The 20,898-nt window shown below is 40.8% G+C and overlaps 1 protein-coding gene across 14 annotated transcripts in view; it reads right to left on the bottom strand.

Annotated features, from left to right (window-relative positions):
• ERC2 (ELKS/RAB6-interacting/CAST family member 2) overlaps positions 1 to 20,898 on the bottom strand; it is a 981,570-nt gene that overhangs the window by 224,574 nt on the left and 736,098 nt on the right. For 9 of the 14 annotated variants that reach the window (XM_050778490.1, XM_050778492.1, XM_050778488.1 and 6 more), the window contains one exon: positions 11,566 to 11,734. In XM_050778490.1, coding sequence (XP_050634447.1) covers positions 11,566 to 11,734 — 169 coding nt within the window. The remainder of the gene's footprint in view (positions 1 to 11,565; positions 11,735 to 20,898) is intronic. The other 5 variants (XM_050778489.1, XM_050778497.1, XM_050778502.1 and 2 more) reach the window with 3 other exon arrangements.

The raw sequence follows: 20,898 nt of genomic DNA on the forward strand, positions 1-20,898 counted from the left end.
AAATAAAAAGCCTTATGTACTAAGATGCTCACCACAGTGTGATTATAAAAGTGAAAAGCTAGAAACAAATCGAAATCCCCAAAGCAGAATGGTAAAATTAATGACTGCAAAATGATGGAAATCATAAACCAAGATATACGTTTTCGAAGGCTTTTAAGGACATGGGAAAAACGTACAAAATATTAAATGTTTAAAAGGCTAAACAAACTTTATTATGTAGTATGTCATGTCTTTGTTCAAATATGTATGTAGACAATGGAATGTAGGAAACTATAAATCTTAGTGACAGTTATTTCTGAGTAGTGGGACTATGGGTAACTTTAGTTTTTTATTTACATTTTTTTAAGGTTCTATTATGAGCAGATATTATTTTTATGATAAAAGATGTATCTCTATACCTTCAACTATGAAAAAGCTCATTTACATAGAAAGGATGCTACAAAATCAAATCCTTATTACTTTTTAATCTAGTGCATTATTAAGGGGTAACATTGAAAAAAAAAACAATAAACGGGAGATTCTGGAACTTTTAACTTTGCCTTTAGTGTGTTGCAGAGAATCAAAAGAAGAAAGTGACATCTTCCCCAAAAGAATATAAAGTTGAGAAAGATTAAAGGCAAAGTAATGGAAATTTTAAATTCCAAGTCTGATAAATGTCTTCCTGTAATCATGAGAGGAGAGGGTGAAAAATCCTTTTCCTTAATTTTCAGGAAAAAATCCTGACACCATTATTTGAAAAAACTGAAAAACAAGAAGTTCTGAAGCCAGGAAAGGACAGACCTGGTGTGCACCACAATGGTGATCAATGACAAAATCGATATCACTTTAACACAGCTTTTCAAGGGGCGGTGTGAAGCAAAAAGCGAGTGAAAAGGGGCTTTTCTTTCATTTTGAAATTCAGCATCAGGAGGACACAAGGGCAGGAAGTGGGATCTTTTTTCAATGTATTTGAAATGATAAGGTGAAGACAGCCTGAAAGGACTTTTAATTATATGATGAGAGGAAGGAAGGGAGGGAGAAAGAGAAAGGGACTAGGAAAAACCTGGTTTTATATGTTAAATGATGAAAAAGAAAATGTAAAACTAAAGAGAAAAAGGCTTTCCAACAGATACCTTGAGAATGAAACACAAAGGCTGCAGGAGGTAAGTGCCAACATTTCTTGCAAGAAAACCAAAACGACAGCACACTTGATTAAGCCTGCAGCCTTATCCCCTAGTGGCAACCGGTGATGTCTGGTGATGCAGGAAGAGATAAGTCGCCCTTCCCTGCCTGCACATGGTGGCCTCAGGTCATGGCAGGAGCCAGCGGGGGCCAGGCGAGAAGGGTCAGGAGGGGTGGGCAGTGGGTGCTCAGGGTCGCAGAATAAAGCCTTCTTTATTCCGCTTTTTAGCCTCAAGATTACAGGGGCTAAGACCTAACCGAGGTATCGCACCAATTCAGGGACAGCTCCTGGGAAGCGCATGGAAAAACTTCAATGTGAGACCCAGTTGGGCTCTGGTTCCACCTCTCACCAGCTGTGGCATCTCTGCATAGTTCCTGAACCCAAGTTACCTCATCTGTAAAACAGGATTATTAACATCTGGTTTTTAGGGTTGTCATGAGGATTAAATGAGATAATATATTTAAAATCCTAGCCCAATGCCAACTATACAAGAGCTCAAAAACTGTTGGTTCCTCACATTCTAAAATGTGAATAGAAAAACAGTGATGTAAACCAAGGTCTCTGCACACATTATACCCACTCCTAAGTCTCACTGAAGCAATGTCAGTCTAATAACTCCCAAAATCCACAGTCTAACAACTGGATTCCTCCTCCCAAAGCACATTGGCTCCCTGGTGGCCGACATCTTGGGAATTTTCTCCTGTACACACTCTACTTTGGTGGTGGATCTGAATGTTCTCAGAGGCGGTAATGAACAGGTTAAAGTTGAGGGGATTTCAAACATGTCTAATCCAATAAGAGGCTTGGTAAAACATGCGTTATCACTTAAAGAATAAATGTTTAAAAATAGAGCACAGATGTGAAATTTGAATAAAAAGAGAGAGAGACAGCACAGTGAGAGATCTTCTTGGCATTTTCATGCTATTCTCTGTTTTGGTCACCTTCAGCTAAGCCTGTTATTCTGATATGCTCTGCCAACTGCTCAGTGCTGTGGGGTGCTTCAAGTTACTGAAGCAAAGTTGGCAAATCACTCTGAAATTTAAAAATCAGACCCATCTCTCCCTTTATGCATTTCTAAAAGCCAGGGAACACAATGGTAAAGTTGATCTTTTCAAGTTTTTCTAAACTAATACTTAAAAAGCAAAGGGTGAGTTTCCCCACCCCTCCTAAAACTAGCAATACTTGTACTGGGATCCTTAAAAACTTAAGAGAAAGTATCATGGTTAAATAGGCATTTGTCACAAAAGATGGGCTACAGATTGCCAATCATAGAATTCATGGGAATTTCTACTTATGTAGAAAGCATTCTCTGATTCCTCCAGCAGGCAAAGGTTTTTGAACTTCAGTAACATCTCTGCAACAAAAAATAGCAGTTTGTCCTATTTTATCTTTCATGAGCTAGTATCTATCATACTGGAAGTAGAGATGATAAAACTCCAAGGCTTAAGGACAAAATCAACACTTCCTATAGCCAAAGAGTGCCCATAAGTGCTCCATGCATGTTTAGAAAGAGGAACTAAAATACATTTAAAACAGAGCTTTCACCCAAGGAAGACACTCGGGTGAGAGATTCACATAGTTGGCCATCAGGTCAGCTTGATGCTCTGGGAAGAGCCCTTCTGACAGGGATTTGAAAAATGCATGAAATCACAGAAAATACTTTGCCTCCATATTCACTGAGTGCTATTTTTTGTTGCAATGGCAAACTGAGTGGATTCCCTGAGTACTGGGGTTGAGGCAGCAGCTGCCTAGGATAAGGAATGTTTCCAGGCTAAGAGGGCAAATGAGTGTCTTACCCAATTGCTTGGACATTAAGAGGAAATTGTTTACAGTAACACTGAGCAGTTCAGGCTTTACCTCCGTAAGAATGACCTGCCAGATCTGAGTATTTCTTTTTTTATTAAAAGGGGTTCTCTAGAATAGACTGTAAAGACACTTTGCATTGAAGTCAAAGATAAATAGAGATGTGACTGGATTCTACCAGTGGGACACAAACAGCTTAACCCAAAGTGGGTCTGCTGTAAAAACCAATACATTTGCATTTTAGCAATTTGATCTGGACCAAGTCTGTGATGCATTACAATGCTGGGATCAAATCAAGCTTTTCTGGAGGTAATCCAAACACAACAGGAGGCTATGGGAACCCTACTACATGGAGTTCCTCTACTGCTGTTTAACTGTGCTAACCTCCTGAACCATAAAGGGTAATTAAAAGTCATCTGCACATGAAGCACTCAAAGTGTAAATGGGAAGCCCAACCGTGGCTTCTAGCAGAGGGGAGAAGAAATGTCTGGCTAACCACTCCACTCAGGTGCTTCTTACTTTCCTGGACAGGATGGGTCTACCTCTATTGAGATCCAATTTTGACTAGGATTCCATCCTTATAGGTGGCTCTCCTGAACACATTCCAGGGCAGCCTCTGCCTTCTCCTATTTTTCACCACATCTGCGACTAATCCTTGTAGACTAATCCTTATAGACAGTCCTATGATTTTCGGACAACACAGGGCAGAGAGGCTGTACCTAAATAGATTACATTACAAGCAACTTGTTATGGCCTCCAGAATGTTTACCTAGACATGGGACTTTTCTTTTCTGCAAACCCCATGGGAGGCAGATCACAGAGAACCAGTGGACTAGTCTCCTGGTCTTAATGCCTTCCTGCTCCAGCTGACCTATGTGTTTCCTGGTGGCCAAAAGCAATGCCCAGAACTGGTAGAGAAAGGAAAAGAAAACCAAGTACAATTTATCTCTGATCTCAAAAGTAGTCTAACCAGTTCTGAGAAATAAGCTGGTTCTAATTTTAACTAAACAATAATGTCTGGCCCTCATTTTAAAAAGGCATTTTCATCAAGGATGTGCGTATCACTACTTCAGCACATAGGCGAACATTTGGGAATATGGCTTAGGGGGTAAGATTTAGTTTTAAGCTTTCTTCAAAAACCCCTTAGCAGCAGGCAAATCCAGTGATTTCAGAATTAATTATTTTGATGTCAGTCCTTTTTTCAAGGGTGAAGAAAAAGAGTTGGGGCCCTGGCTCCAAGACACCAAAAAAGGAAAGGTGGTAATTTTCTTATGTTTTTTGAACTGGCCTCTATAGAAAAAGAACCAAATCAAAATTTAACTAATTCCCAATTGAGGCCCTCTCCCAAAACTGCACAAATCTGCAAGCAAGATTATTTTTAAAAAGAAGCAACATAAAAGTATCAGAGGTATGTGCCTGTGAAGAAACAGGAGTGGAAGGAATACAAAAGTTGGATAGTATCAGATATCTACTCTACCAAACTAGAATCAACCCTTTACCTTTTTCTAATGCAACACGTAGCAGAAAGTTAATTTGTATTACTCTCTTACCTTTATACCATGCTCAGCCTAGAACTAACCCAAATGTCAACACCTGAAGAGCATCACAAAGATTCTTTTATTGTTAAGCACAGTTGGAATTTCTGAACTCATTTCATATCACCTTTAGCTTTCTTGACAGATGTTTAAAAATAGTTAAACTATTTCTAGGCAAATTGATTTATGAGATACTTGGGAGTTTTCAGGGATGAAATGGAGGGATTCCCTTCATAACAGCAAGCAACCTCTGCTACTTCTGAGAACTCAGTGACATTTTATTCAAAAAGAGTCCAAGAAATTTGAGAAGATTTGAACTAGAAGAAGGTAAACAAATCTGGAATAAAAGTCCAAAATTACCGCCATCCCAAATAGTTCAACCATGGGGAAAGTCACTCTGTAAAAGTGTTTTACAATGTGGCAAGAAAGGGCATGGTGACATTTTGAGGTCATCAGTTGACACATAGGCCTCATCTTCTCTATCAAGCCCTATAGACTGGTGGTGGCTGCCTAGAATATTGGGGTGAGAATTATGAGGCTAAGTCTTATCTACAGAAACAAGGATCATGATTGATCAATGATTTTTCTTTTCTTGCCATGATTTATTCATTCATTCATATATTCAACAAATAATTGCTGAATGCTAGCAATTGTGTTAGCAACAGATAATAACACAATTATGTCTTAGAGATCAATGATGAGCAAAAAGTCATGTTACTATATTCTCAGTCCTTATGGAGTTCAAAAACTAGCAAGGCAGATAGCTATTATTAAAATCATCACAAAACAAATGCAAAATTGTATCTGTTACAAGTGCTGTCAAATGGATAATATATGTGCTGAAAAGTGTCAACTTGGCAGATTTGACCCAATTGAGCAAGTCCCAGAAGGCTTCCCTGGAGAAGTGATGTTGGACTGAAATTGAATGGATGAATAGGCATTAACTAGGTAAAGAAAAGAGGGAAAAACATTCCAGGCAAAGGAAAGGGTACATGCGAGATACAGAGCACATTGGTTTAAGTTTGTATTTATCCTAACACCTAGAGGAGCCTGGGAAGGGTTTTCAGCAGTAAGGACTGGAGGGTGATGAGTGTAACCTGAGATTTATCTTTAGAAAAGATTATGTTTCTGCCCACTGAAGTTTGAAAACAGCTGGCCTGGCCTGGAGGCCAAATGTACTTCTTCTCCTAGGCACAGGCAACCCCCAGTGTAGGCCAATAGCAGGGGAACGGCCTCTCTTGTCTACCTGCATGCCTCTTGACAGCAAGAAAAGTCAAGATTTGGACTCTGATGGTGTGTTGTTGAAACTGCCAGAAAGTCAGGGAGGGTATTTTGTCATCAGCCCTACTCCCTCCCACACTACTTAAAAATCTCATCAGGTATGACAGGCCGATTCTGGCATGAGTTCTCTTTTGTGGCTCCAACGGAAGTAGCAGTGTTTCCTAAAAAGGCAAGTCAAGCACCTTGAGACTCCATGGAGGCTGGAGCTAGGGGATGTGGAAAGTGAGCACACTAGGGGAGCCTTAAACAGGCCAGTCCATAGTGGTGACTAGGGGAGCCCTCCCTGTTCTGAGACTGCAGAGCTAGTATATTCTGCTTCCTAATTGCACAGAAGTTCTGCCTCAGAATACACCACTCTTAGCAGATCCTGCACAGGAGTCCTACAGTCTACTCCACCCATTCCCACTCTGACAACTTACTTCCTTGCCTCCTTGCTCTCTCTACACCAGCCATATTAGGCTCCTTGCTATCCCCCAAACACACCAGCACACTTCTGCTTCATTCCCTCTGCTGGAAAATCCTTCCCCTAGACATCTACATGGCTCATTCCCCCCCACTCCAACCTTCAAGTCCTTGCTCCAATGTCTCCTTCCCAATGAGACCCATCCTGTCTACCCTATTTTAAATTGTCACCAGATCCTTGATCCTACCCTAGAACTCCTGTTTTGCCTTATACTAATCTGTATTTTTCTTCTTTTCTACCATATAATTTATGTATTATGTCTATTGTTTATTGCCTTTCTCCGCCTATTAAAAAGTAAGCCTCTCTGGGTGTGATGGCTCATGCATAACAATCCCCACACTTTGGGAGGCCAAGGTGGGAGGATTGCTTGAGTCTCAGAGTTCAAGACCAGCCTGGGCAACCTAGCGAGACCTAGTCTCTTCTAAAAATAAGAATAAAATAAGCTAGGCATGGTTGTGCACACCTGTAGTCCCAGCTATTAGGGAGGCTGAGGTGGGAGTATCGCTTGAGCCCAGGAGTTGGAGCTTGCAGTGAGCTGTGATCGTGCCACTGCAGTCCAGCCAGGGCAATGCAGTAAGACCCTATCTCAAAAAAAAAAAATGCAAGCTCCGCAAGGAAGCAGTCTTTATGTGTTTTAGTCACTGATGTATTCCATGCCTAGCACTGCAACACAGAGCAGGCAGTCAGTAAATACTTGTTAAGTTGAATTCCAATGTGGCAAACATGACACTTGGTCTCACCAAGCTGCACACTCCTATTATCCCCATCACCCTGGACAGGTTGGGAGTCATAAGCTGAACCACTGGAACTGGATTTCTCTGATGACATCTGTGAGGTATGGAGGCTGATCATGGCTCACAATGTTGCTTTAGGGAGTCAGTGTTCAGCCTAGCCACAAGCAAGATCTCAGCACTCCTGCAGCACCAGGGTCAACTCTGCACCAGATACGAGTGGTTTGATAGTGATTAAGTCATATAGTCTCTTGGACTTTGGTTTAATCACCTCAAAAATAAGGATGATGCTTTTCTCATTGGATCAGGCAAAATATCTGTTATAGATGATTCCCCAGCACCTGGCTGAGAATCTGGCACAGAGTAGGTAGGCAATAACTTGGTTGATTATAAGGAAAAAATGAGATGATGTTTGTAAACTTATGTAACCATAAAGCACTTGGCATAGAGCCTGGAAAATGGTAATCATGCATTCATTCACACAACAAATATTTACTGAGCACCTACTACGTGCCTGTCAATAACTCAGTGACTTGTGTTGGTCTGGGAAAGGCAGAGACTTTCTGTATAAGTTGAGCTCAAAAGGCTGCCTGGGCTAGGCATGGTGGCTTACGCCCATAATCCCAGCACTTTGGGAGGCTGAGGTGGGAAGACTGCTTGAGCCCAGGAGTTTGAGACCAGCCTAGGCAATATAGTGAAACCCCATTTCTACAAAAAAATATAAAAATGAGCTGGGAAAGGTGGGGCATGCCTGCTGAGGTGGGAGGATCGCTAGAGCTCAGGAGGTAGTGGCTGAAGTGAGCTGTGATTGTATCACTGTACTTTAGCCTGGCTGACAGAGTGAGACCATGTATTGAAAAAGGAAGGCAGTCTGAAAAGGATGACATCTCTCATAAGCCAGTCTGCCTCAATATCTGCACAGAAGACTGAGCAGGCCAGGCAGGTGGCCTTCCCCTCTCATTGGCCCTGAAAGAGCTCTTCTCTTCCAAGTCAGCCATGCAGATCAAGACAATTGAGATCTGGGACTCACCCTCCCAGGACTGCCCTCCCTCACTGATATCTATGTGGGTTGCATACACAAAGCAAGCAAATTTCGTAAGTGCTATGGGCCTCTTCAGTGTAGGCTGGGACCTGGGGTCCAGGGTTTCTGACATGTCTGCTTACTGCTCCACAAGTGCTTTGGCTTTAGGAGAGGAGGACCAGGAAGGCTTAGGTGTCAAGGTCTATTTGCTCTTTCTGCCACAGTTGCCACAGCTCAACAATGTGTTCTCAACATGTGCCCAGCTGTGTGCAAAGCAGTAATGATGAAATCAAAATTAAACTACCTCTGAGGGTTGGCGGTGATAATATCAATTAGTAGTAGTAGCAATAACAGTAGTATTAATAGTAATAGTAGTTGCAATAGCAGCTTACACATATGTCGCACCTATTATGTGCCAGGCATATGCAAAGCACTCAGTTTACCTTTCACCTCACAATAACTCCTTGAATTGTTAGCCCAATTTACAGATGAGGAAACTGAGGTTCAAGAAGGTTTAGTATCTTGCCTGTAATCACCCAGCTAATAAATGCCAGAAACAGGATTCACCCTAAGCAGCTCAACTTTGGATGTCATCTTTTATGATCATTTGGCAAAGGGTCTCCTTAAGTATTATGGTGTATCCAACTGTGAGGCTGAGCAAGATACCCAACCTCTCTGGGCCTCTGGCTCCTTCTCTATAAGAGTGTCAAATGCTCAGTCTTATTGGGAGGTGATGAGCTGATGTATGTAAAGCCCTTATACCCATGCCTAGTACATGATGAGGGCTCAAAAGTATTAGTAATTGTTGTCGATGTGATCAAATAGCCTAAGCCTAAGGACTCCAGGCAGAACCTACTGTTTGTGAACAGCTGGAGAACATTCTTCAATGGTGTTTTTGGCATCTACTTTAGGTTTATGAAGATAAGGAGACCTCACAATTTCTGGGAATACCATTCTGCTTGACACCCTGAATTTCTCCCTGAACCTGGTGTGTGGGGCATGTGAGGAATCCGGTAGACTATCTAAAGCCTGAGCCCCATCACTTACAAGCTGTGAGTCATTGCACTGGTTATTCCACACCCTGAGCCTCAGTCATGCTCCCTAGAAAAGGGAGATAATGCTGCACACACTCACATGGTTGCTGTGAGGACTATGGGACAACATCTCTGAAGGACACTGGATATAAGACCTAGCATAAATTCTCAATAAAAGGGGATTATTTTGATAGCACATTAATCATTGTTCTTAGAGGCATTATCATTGGCAATAAGGATACTGAAATTCAGGTGACTTTTCCTGCCCTTTGGTGGGTGGGGTGAGGAAGGATATCAGACCTAAATCACCAAGGAGCCCATCCTCTTCCTTCACTGCATCCTTCTCCACAACAGCCCTTTAGACACTGCCTTAGCACATACAGGAGCTGAACTCTGCATAGCTGGGGTTTCCCAAATGTACCCCATGACACCAAAAACCAAGCTTGTTGTAAAGAATACAGGCTTTGTGCAGGTTCCTAGGGGCAAATTGAAGGACTATGCTCAATCCTTACTGGAATCGAGAAGTGAATTTTCATGATGCTGGGAAAGAAAAAAGGTAGCCTTAAAAATTCCTTATTGGGAAAAGTAGAGGGGAACATGAGGAGCAAACTGTCTAAGAGAAAGAAAGGAAAAATTATCCACTCTGCCTGGTAAGAAGGCTTCTGGCAGCTCTGCAGCTCCACCAAGCTAATTCAGCAAGAGCTGACCCTATCAGGTGACCAAAGTCTGGAACCATTGATATATACACAATAAATGAAATGACACTGCAAATCATGATATAATGCTATCATCTATGGTCTCAGACTTTATGGCCATAGAGTACTGAAAATCATCAAAAGAGGTGAAGGTCAAGGTTGGATGAGCTCTTATGCACCCCCACCCCCAATGATTGGGGCAAGTGTCTCCTTAGAAGCTGACTGACCTGAGACCTTTGGATCATGTATGCATCGTAGCTGGACCAGTGGTACTTGGCTATAATATCTGGACTGTAGCCAGCACCACAAAAGCATGGTATTTTCAAGCTCAAGGGCTGTTTCTTAGGTCTGTAAACCTGTGGGAGAAACCTATAATGGTTAGGTGCAGGAGAGGAGGGTGCAGGGAAGGAATTAGGGAAAAGCAAAGAAGGATGCTCATTTTGACTTTCTGTGGCCAAGTAGGTGGAAAACCCAGTGTAAAAGATGCACAGCTCCAAAAAAAGAGGTCAGGTGTAAGTAATCTCTGACCCCTGAGGCCAGCGTTAGCAAGGCATACCATTCTGTGGAATGATCCCAGTGTCTTGCAGTGACTGGGACTCTCCCTCTACAAGGACAAGGTGCTCAGGCACAGTAGCGGTCTCTCTCTCTCTCTCTCTCTCTCTCTCCCTCTCTCTCTGTCTCATTCTCTGTCCCTCTCACTGTCTCTGAACAAGGCAACCCCATGAGAAATAACTCTGGTGCAGGGCCAATGTATGTCTTTTCCTTCCTGAGAGGGAAAAGGGTTAGTCACATTGTAAGCGGAGGGGACTTAATCCTTCACGCTTCCTTTCTACTCACCTTGCCCATGGTGCTTGGCACAGATCACTCTAGCAGGCAGAGAGCCTGCCCCAGGGGCTGAGTCAATATGGAGGCACTCTACATGGTAACTGTGTGGCCATCAGAGAGCTTCAGAGCCACATATGGCCCTAGGTAAAATGTGGTAGCCACCCTGCAAGGCCATAAGCCATTGAGCTGACTGAGTTTCATAATGAACTCGAATCTTAGTGAATATCTTTAATCGTTGCTTACAAGAGTCACCAAGTAATATGAGGAAGATAAATATCTAAAGATTTCATGGATGATTTTCCAATATGCTTCACATGTAATTATTTCCATTTAAGCCACTTCCAGAAAACCTTCCAGAGAGCAAGGAATTTTCTGCACAATTTAGAACTATGCCCCTGCTTCCATGTCCCTCAAAACAAATACAGTGGCCTAGAGGGGCAAAAACACAGGATAATGGGGCAAAGAGGTGATTTTTTAAAAATAGTGCGAATAATGGCTGGGTAGTCTCTAAGCATAGTCTGGCAGTGCTAGAAGCTGGGAGATGCTCCTTGGCTGAAATGTATCGGAGGAAATAGTCAAAGAACTAAAGTTGAAAGAATAGAGAGAAATAAACCTAAAAACCTGGATGAGGGCAGTTCTTTACAGGGACCAGAAAGTGAGCAAGGCAGAGATAACAGGTCCAACAGGAAAGAAGTTTGCCCAGAATTTAATTATAAGTTTCTAGAATTTAATCAGAAGTCAAACAAAGTCCACTGGAAGAAAGAAAGCTGAGAGCTACTTTTGGGGAGATGACGCTGACACAAAAGAAAGGAAAACAGCACTGGTTGCAAACCACACGATCCCAGCCACATGCACATAAACACAGAAAAACAGTAAAATGCTGTTGCAGCGACAACTGGGTCCATTGCACTCCTACCTGGTTTTAGCGGCTTGAGCCCACAGGATGGACATGGGAAATGAAGAGTGGCTAAAATCCAGAGAAAGCCCACAAAGCCCCAAACCCAGCAAAACACACCTGTCTTGCAGGAGGCCCCACCTGCTGCTTTAATTGATGTACTAGTCGGTCTTTTTCTCGCTTGAGGGCCATGACTTCTTCCTGCGTCTTTTTCTTTTTGGAGGCAGACAATTCCAGCAAGGCAATGTTTGCATCTTTTTCACTGATGGCTGCAAGTAGCGCTTCCTGTCTGGTAAAATAAAGATTATTGAGATCATTTTTGTAAAATAAAAAACCCCAAACAATTGGCATTTATAGTTGAAATGAACCACAGAGTATTGTCTCAATGGGAAGAAATTATGAATAATACTTAAAACGAACTAGCTCTTTGGCTTTCAGAATGGACAGAGTAGTTTGGGTCAGAATCCCTGAGACTGCACACTGCAGCCACTGAGAGAGGAACCTTTTAATGGCTTCATAGATGTAGCCACATATTAGAAATGGGAGGGGACAAATCTGAGCATTCATTGCCGACACATTTATCCACCCATCCATCCAAACATACATACATTCATCTATCCATCCATCAATTTGCCAAGAGTCTTAGTCTGTTTTCTGTTGTTATAAAGTAATACCTGAGACTGCATAATTTATAAAGAAAAGATGTTTATTTGGCTCATGATTCTGGAGATTGGGAAGTTTAAGGGCATGGTGGTAGCTTCCAGCAAGGGCTTTTGTACTAACATGGCAAGAAAAGCAGAAGGACAAGTGAGCAAGTGTGAAAGAGACCACAAGATCAAGCAAAGCTTGCTTTTATAACATCCTGCTCTCTCAAGAACTAATTCACTCCTGAGACAAGAGAATTAGTCCATTTGTGAGGGCTCCACCCTCATGATCCTCATGATCTAAGTACTTCTTAATGCCCCTGCCTTTTAATACTGTTATGTTGGTAATTAAGTTTCCATCATATGAACTTTTGGGGGATATATTCAAACTACAGCACCAAGTAAGGTTCTAGATACTCTGAGAAAACCCCCAAAACTGGGTAGCAATTTCACCTATTACTTTTTTCATGCAAGATTTTCTTTTGAAGGCAGACAGAGATATTTACTGGAAACCCTGTTCTATTTTCAATGCATTTAGTGATGCTCCCTTGCCATCCCACCAAAAACAATTACTTCATCTGCCTTCCTTGTTTCAGTAATTACACTACCATCCACTAAGCAGCACAAATCCTGAACTTAGAAGTCATCCCTGAGTTCTTTCCTTCTTTCTCTATCCAGAGCCAATCCACTGAAAACTTCAGTAGGTTTTACTTGAAAGTATGCCCCTTATCTAAACTCATGCACTACTATAAAAACATCAACCAACCATCAGCATCACTCACTGGGGACCACTACAAAAGCTTACTCATTGATCTCTCTGGTAAAGAGAGTAAAGTCATCTTTCAAAACATTATAAGCCCAGATTCCACCATTCTATTGTGTAAAGATGCATTGCATCACTCTTTAGACTTGAAATCCAGACCCTTTATTGATGCTTGCAACACATTACACTAACCAGCCCTGACAACCTCTCTGAGGGCCTCTGTTCCTCTTCTCTTTCCTCAATCATTAGGCTCCAGTGCATTTCGTTCCAGGTCTCTGCTAGTCCTCGGAAATGTTACCCTTGGCCCCTCATGTCACAGGCTTCACCTTTCTATGCTTTTGCCTCACACAGCTCTTATCTTCCAGGTGTGTGACTGACTACTGACTTAGACTGCCTCATGTCCAAGTCGGTCATCTGTCACATTACACTACTTCATTATTTTATAGCACTCTTTGCCACTTGATAGCATCTTATTTATTATTTGCTTTGTAGACTTGATGCTCCATGAAACTGGGACCTCTATCGATCTTGTACACCACCAATTCTCAAGCTTCTAGAAGATCCCTCAGCACATAGCGGGCGCCCAAAAATGTGAGTTCAAGGAAGAGGAAAGTTCATTTTTTACTTTTTACAGACTTTTAAAGATATCACCAGACACCTCTTCCTTTCATTTTTAACTAATTAGAATGCTTTGTTTCCTGCTTAACCTATAGTCATCACTTATTCAGAGAAGTTTTAAAGTTGCCTCCTTCAATCTTTATGGTATAATTTTATGACCACATCTGTCACAAATTTTAACCTGGAATTTTCTGGGATGATTTTTGAGTAGGAAATAGCCCTCCTGGGTGTGTTTCATTGAATCCTCCTTTCCTCTGGGAAAGTCTTATCCTCATCATTTGTGTCTCTTCTGAAACATTCTAGCTACTTTGGAAGACCCCGCAGCCTCAAGGAAGCCTCCACACTGAGAACTTCCCTCACACACAATGCCCAGGACTAAAACCTGGTCATGATCCTGTTTTGCCTTTCTTTAATCCCCATCACCAGACCAGGCCCTCTCCAGATGTTTGGACAAGGTGGTCATTATTTGGATCTCAGATTATTCCCCTTTTCACTGCAGGGATTTATATGGAGTTTTCTGGGCCCCACTAATGCCTGGCAGTAGGAGCTTCTGTTTGAAGCTCACGCAGATGTGTGAGCAGCAGAACATGTCAGGAAATATCTCCATTTTCCAGAAGAAAAGCAGGGCAGGCTGGACTACCACCAGCAGCATTAATATCCAGCTTACAGAGCCTGTCTGCTTTTGGATAACAGCTGAGACAATAGACATGCTTGCGGCTCCCAGCCAGTGCATATTTATACAGAGGGTGAAGCTGAAGAGGCTATACAGACTTTAAATCAGGGAGAGTCTATTTGCTATCTGCTATTCCAAACTTTAGCTACAACGCACAAGGTGACTGCAATATTTTATCCCCTCTGTTACAAACTGAAATATCTAAGTGAAGCTTTTTTAATAAAAACAAACTAAAGGACCGATATTAGGAAAATTGGGGATTGGAGGTAAACTGACTACACCTCTACAACTGCATCTTTACAGACATATGCAGGTATTTAAAATGCTGATTTAAAAACCTTAGTGACATGAAAATATTTATGTTTGTTGAGAAACAATTCTCTGCGAGTGAGTCTGTCATGTTTCTGTGCATTTTACAAGCACAGACACTATTTTCTTTTCTGATAATCCTTCAAGGCCATTTGTACAGTGACTAGCTTTGAAAGACAGAGGTGGTTTTTCTTTTTGGATCAAAGGGAAGACACGCTTACTGCCCCATATAATAGTGTCTCCTTCCAGAGCAAAAGGCAGGCAGGCATGTTACTGCCCATTATAAAATATTCAGATTCTCTGATCTCAGGGTTGCCCTCCTATAATACAAATGACTACGTATGTGTTCATCCAGTCCATCCGACTGGCCTCCATGGGACTTGGAGCAAGGAGAATCGACACAAATATACTAATTCTTCACTCTGTGCCATGAGCAATAAAGTCCTTTATCTTTGGCCCAGAAGCCTCTTGTCATCTGCCTGCATCCATGGAACTGAGGCAGGCTAACCTGTTAGGATACCAGTAGGGAAGATCTTAGACCCTTCATAGTTCTTGACATATAAATGTATATCCAAAATGATCCCTAAAACATAAAGCTATACAGATAGGAAAAAACAGGGACAAGAAGGAAGTATACCAAAATGATAATAATCACCATTTCAAGGTGATGGGATGAATGAGGCATTTGTTTTTTTGTTTTTTTGTTTTTTACTTTTTTCTGCTTATACTCTCAAGCATTATTCTCAGAAAATATCCTAAGAGTAAACATTTAAAACTTGTAAGTTAGGCTTTCGGTCATCAAGTAAACTGCAGGTACATAGTTCAAAATCTTAGCAGGTGTGTAATTTGCTCATTTTCCCACCCAGGTTATCTATAATATGTTCTGTCTGTCCTTCCATTCTTTATGCACAGATAGGCACACACACACATTTTCACACACACACAATGTCTGATACAATCTACATCATCTACCACTTGGAAAACTGTAGTAGTCTCCGAACCAGACTCCCTGTGTCTACTTTCAGCCTGCTTTAACCCATTTTCCCTTTCTAGGTCAAAATTTGAGATTATATAGCTTTAATAACTGTCAAAAGTCATCATCAATCCAAACAATAATCATTTAAAAAAATATTTTACTTTAAGTTCTGGGGTACATGTGCAGAATGTGCAGGTTTGTTACATAGGCATATACATGCCATGGTGGTTTGCTGCACCCATTAACCCATCATCTACATTAGGTATTTCCCTAATGCTCTCCCTCCCCTAGCCCACCAACCCCCGACAGGCCCCAGTGTGTGATGTCCCCTCCCTGTGTCCATGTGTTCTCATTGTTCAACTCCCACTTATGAGTGAGAACATGTGGTGTTTGGTTTTCTGTTCTTGTGTTAGTTTGCTGAGAATGATGGTTTCCAACTTCATCCATGTCCCTGCAAAGGACATGAGCTCATCCTTTTTATGGCTGCATAGTATTCCATGGTGTATATGTGCCACATTTTCTTAATCCAGTCTGTCATTGATGGTCATTTGGGTTGATTTCAAGTCTTTGCTATTGGGAACAGTGCCGCAATAAACATACATGTGCATGTGTCTTTATAGTAGAACGATTTATAATCCTTTGGGTATATACCCAGTAATGGGATTGCTGGGTCAAACGGTATTTCTGGTTCTAGATCCTTGAGGAATCACCATACTGTCTTCCCCAATGGTTGAACTAATTGACACTCCCACCAACAGCATAAAAGCGTTCCTATTTCTCCACATCCTCTCCAGCATCTGTTGTTTCCTGACTTTTTAATGATTGCCATTCTAACTGGCATGAGATGGTACCTCATTGTGGTTTTGATTTGCATTTCTCTGATGGCCAGTGATGATGAGCTTTTTTGCATACGTTTGTTGGCTGTATAAATGTCTTCTTTTGAGAAGTGTCTGTTCATATCCTTCACCAATTTTTGATGGGGTTGTTTTTTTCTTGCAAATTTGTTAAAGTTCTTTGTAGATTCTGGATATTAGCCCTTTGTCAGGTGGGTAGATTGCAAAATTTTTCTCCCATTCTGTAGGTGGCCTGTTCACTCTGATGATAGTTTCTTTTGTTGTGTAGAAGCTCTTTAGTTTAATTAGATCCCATTGTCAATTTTGGTTTTTGTTGCCATTGCTTTTGGTGTTTTAGTTATGAAGTCTTTGCCCATGCCTATGTCCTGAATGGTACTGCCTAGGTTTTCTTCTAGAGTTTTTAATGGTTTTAGGTCTCATGTTTAAGTCTTTAATCCATCTTGAGTTAATTTTTGTATAAGGCGTAAGGAAGGGGTCCAGTTTCAGTTTTTTGCATATGGCTAGCCAGGTTTGCAATACCATTTATTAAATAGGGAATCCTTTCCCCGTTGCTTGTTTTTGTGTATGATTCTAAAATTTAGGCTTTTAAGCTTTAACACTTATTTCACCTCTCATAATACCATAAAAAATCCCAACGAATTAATTTCTAATTTTCACTTGACTGTCAGAGAAAAACATATATCAATTTCTAATTCTCTACAAATGTTATTAAATACAGTTCCAAGTCAAATTAGCCTTAATTATCAAACCTCAAAGTACATTTAAAATCTTTTTAATAAAATTACATTTAAAGCCACTCACCAACCTTAAATTAATATTCATATTAAAAAATCTATTTTGCTCTTTGTAACTTTCTCCTTATTGTATTTTTGTTTTATTTTGTTTTGCTTTTGCCTAACAAATCTATTTTTATAGATATTGGCATTATACAATCATAGAACTCTAAATAAAATTAATGTAACTAAGATTATCTATATTTTCAAACCCTCATTTAAATACTGACCATAAACTAATGATATTTTCCCCAAAAATAACTTGATTGAGATCTACATTCATTAATTCTAGTCCATTTAAATCAAAGGGTCATTAGTAGAAGATAAAAAGGTATATAAAACTAGAGAAATGAGAACATTTCATACTTCAGGATATTTGGCAAGGCATTCAGAAGCTTATCTGGCTATTTGTATAGAGATGGCAGGCCTAGAATTAAACAAAATCTTAATTCCAGGCTAACAGAGCCATTGATTTGGTTTTTGAAGCAAGAAGTTTTACAAAATGAGTTACAATAACTCCTTCCTTCTCTCTCTCTCTCTCTCTCTCTCTCTCTCTCTCTCTGTCTCTGTCTTTCTGAGGTGGACTCTCACTCTGTTGCCCAGGCTGGAATGCAATGGTGTGATCTCGGCTCACTGCAAGCTCCGCCTCCCAGGTTCATGCCATTCTCCTGCCCCAGCCTCCCAAGTAGCTGGGACTACAGGTGCCCGCCACCACGCCCGGCTAATTTTTTGTATTTTTAGTAGAGATTGGGTTTCACCGTGTTAGCCAGGATGGGCTTGATCTCCTGACCTCGTGATCCGCCCACTTTGGCCTCCGAAAGTGCTGGGATTACAGGCGTGAGCCACCTCGCCTGGCCAACTCTTTCTTAAGTTAATAGACTTTAGCTAAGACAGGTTGAACATCCTGAATCCAAAAATCCCAAATCCAAAGAACTCCAAAATCCTATATGCTTTGAGCACCAACAGGACATTCAAAGACAATACTCATTGCAGCATTCTGGATTTTTGGATTTGAGATACTCTATTGGTAACTGTAATACAAATATTCCAAAATCTGAAAAAAATGTGAAATCTGAAATACTTCTGGTCCCAAGCATTTCAGATGAGGGAATACTCAACCTGTAATTTAAATCACTGTGAGCTAACTGTGTACAGTTATGGGTTTTCATTATCCCTGCCTTAAAGGTCAGGTTTGTTTTGAGGATGGGTATACCGAATATAATTTTATAAAAACTAATTTCATTTTGCCATCCCTATGTCAGATTCTACACTTTTACAGTTCCCATGAGCCAGACTGCTGATACAATGACAGAATGCACCTACCAAGAAAATCACAAACATTGAAATAGATTAGGAAGCTTATATTAAATATCCTTGCTTTTTTTTTTTTCTCATGGCAAATTTTGGTCCAGCCATTCAAAAACTGGAAACACTAAAATACCACCAGTTCTGATGTACCATTTTTTTAAAAAAGGCTCCACTTTAAAGAGTATACCAGTGACAAGACACTTGGATATAAACTGGAAACAAAAAAACCATTATTTTCCCCAATGAAAGAATTACCTTCTAGAATCAAGATCACATTTATATTGCTTCAAAAATTATTACTGTCCCATCAATCTGAAGAAGTTCCATAAGCTTGAAATCATGTTCAGTCTATCCCTTTTGCCTTTTTATAGACAACATGAAAAGTACATATATGCCCATTCTTAGACAGTTAGTAGGTTTAAGTATATACCAAAGACTTGCGAAATTATCTTGAGAACATTGCCATCCTCAAGTACCAATTACTAAAGTGATCTATCTATGCCCCCAAAATGTAGCTTAAAATATGAAAAGGAAGCCCACATATGCTAGGAAGGAAGATAAGATAATGTGAAGAGAAATAAATCTATAAGAGTCTGCTGAATGCCAAGCTAAGAAAGTGTATCATAGACAGCATTTTATCAAAGTGCAGCCTAAACAAATGTCAAGGGGAATAATTTCTTTAACAAATATGGGCAACAATAGAGGAAAAAAGGGGGAAATTCTGTGCCCTGTCATACGTTTAGTCAGGATTAACAATGGATAAAAATATGTGCAAGAACACATTTAATAACCCTAAACTGTCATTCAGTGTGTAGGAGGTAATCAAGATACAGCTAATAAAACACCAAAAAAAATGGTTTTAGCCACCCTGAAAAAAAAAAAAAAAACCCTCCATGGAATAAAACAAAACAGGGCTGAAGGGCATCTCCTGCCAAGATAAATGCCTTCTTTTGAGTGTCGCCTGTGGCCAGCCCTCACAAAGAGAGCTCCAGGATCCTCTGGTGGTAATACATGACTACCTCACTTATCACAGTCCATTTAAAAGGGAGCTTTGTAAACATTTCTACTTCACTCCCCATTGCTGTCGTTCTATTAATGATGATTTGAGCTCTGAAAGAGGATCTAAAATTAATTTCAGGAGTTGCAAATGAGGCAGGCCAATTAGGAACTATTATAAATTGGATTTGGGAAGAACCATTAACACATTGTTTCTTGTGGGTTCTTGTTTGAGTTAGCTGACCCATCTTTAGAAGTGCATTCAATTACAAAGGCAGATGCTTAAAAAATGCATTCCATTAAGAAATGTTTGGATAATGACATATAAGAGAAAGTCTACATTATGTATGGTGCTTAGCCCAGGCAGTCATGTTCTAATCATATTGTGGGGGGAAAAAGTCCGCTCAATCAACTTTTCTCAGCTAATTACTATTTTCTTTCCCTCATGACCCTGAATATTCAACTGTAAGTTCAGTAGGAGGTGACTTCAGACAGATGGTGACGAAAGATCCTATTCAAAACAGTCTCTGTCTCACCCCTGGGGTGAGGGTTGGGTGGAGGTTTGCTGCGATCAACCCTGGAGATAGATGTTCATTTGCCTCAATTTTAAAAGCTGTATTTTCAAATGGCATCTTGAGAAAGAAAAGTTCTTTAATATCAATTAGTATCAACCCTACCCACCAGCAGAATGATGTATGGTATATGCAGAAGGGGCCACGCAGAAAGCAAAGCAGCTCACATGAGGTGGGGCCCACAGGGTGAGATATATTTGAACAACCATGAGTTTCAGCAAGGACAAAGAACAGACCAGATTCGTAAAGGCCAGGCTTTGGCAGCCCAGACTTCTTAATGTGGTTTGCTCCCTGTCGCCCACCTAAAATTGACCTCAAAAAAATAGTTTACTCCAATTACGAAGAATTCTGTCTTTGAAACCTAATAGCACATGACTGGAATTTCCTAACACGGGGGCCATGGAGTCTTGTGGAAGTTCTTTACTCTAAGCACCAGCATCTACCCTGTTCCTTGCTCAGTGCATGAGCCAGGGAGGCAGCTGGCCCATCCGGCAGTTCCTCCAGTTCCTCCAACTGGATCAGAACACTCTCAAGTGCCAACGTCATGTGCTTCAGGTCACTAAGAGGGCAAATGCCAGCATCGTTTGGCATCCTGCTACAAAGGGGTATTGGTGAGTCTGAAGCCAACTGATTTTCCCACATAGAAAAGGTCCAAGGCCAGAGGAGGAGTGCCAGGAAGAGCTACTCCCCCCATTCTAAATGTTTCTCTTGAATCCTGTCCTTCTAGAGAATTGATAAAAAGGCAATGAAGGATGGGAGGGACCATTGTCCCAGGCCTTGGCAGTGGACATGTGTGAGACATTGCTCGTTACTATGTGCCTGATCCACCAAAAAAAAGAAAATAAAATAAAAGAAAATATTTCTTTTGAGCACTTTGGCCTATTATGATTTTTTTAAAAAACATACCCACACAAATAAGATATTACTCAAGTTTTTAAGAGGAGGAGATACTGATCTTTATTTAGTG

Source organism: Macaca thibetana, chromosome 2 (assembly GCF_024542745.1).
Source record: "Macaca thibetana thibetana isolate TM-01 chromosome 2, ASM2454274v1, whole genome shotgun sequence".
Classification (NCBI taxonomy): Eukaryota; Metazoa; Chordata; class Mammalia; order Primates; family Cercopithecidae; genus Macaca; species Macaca thibetana.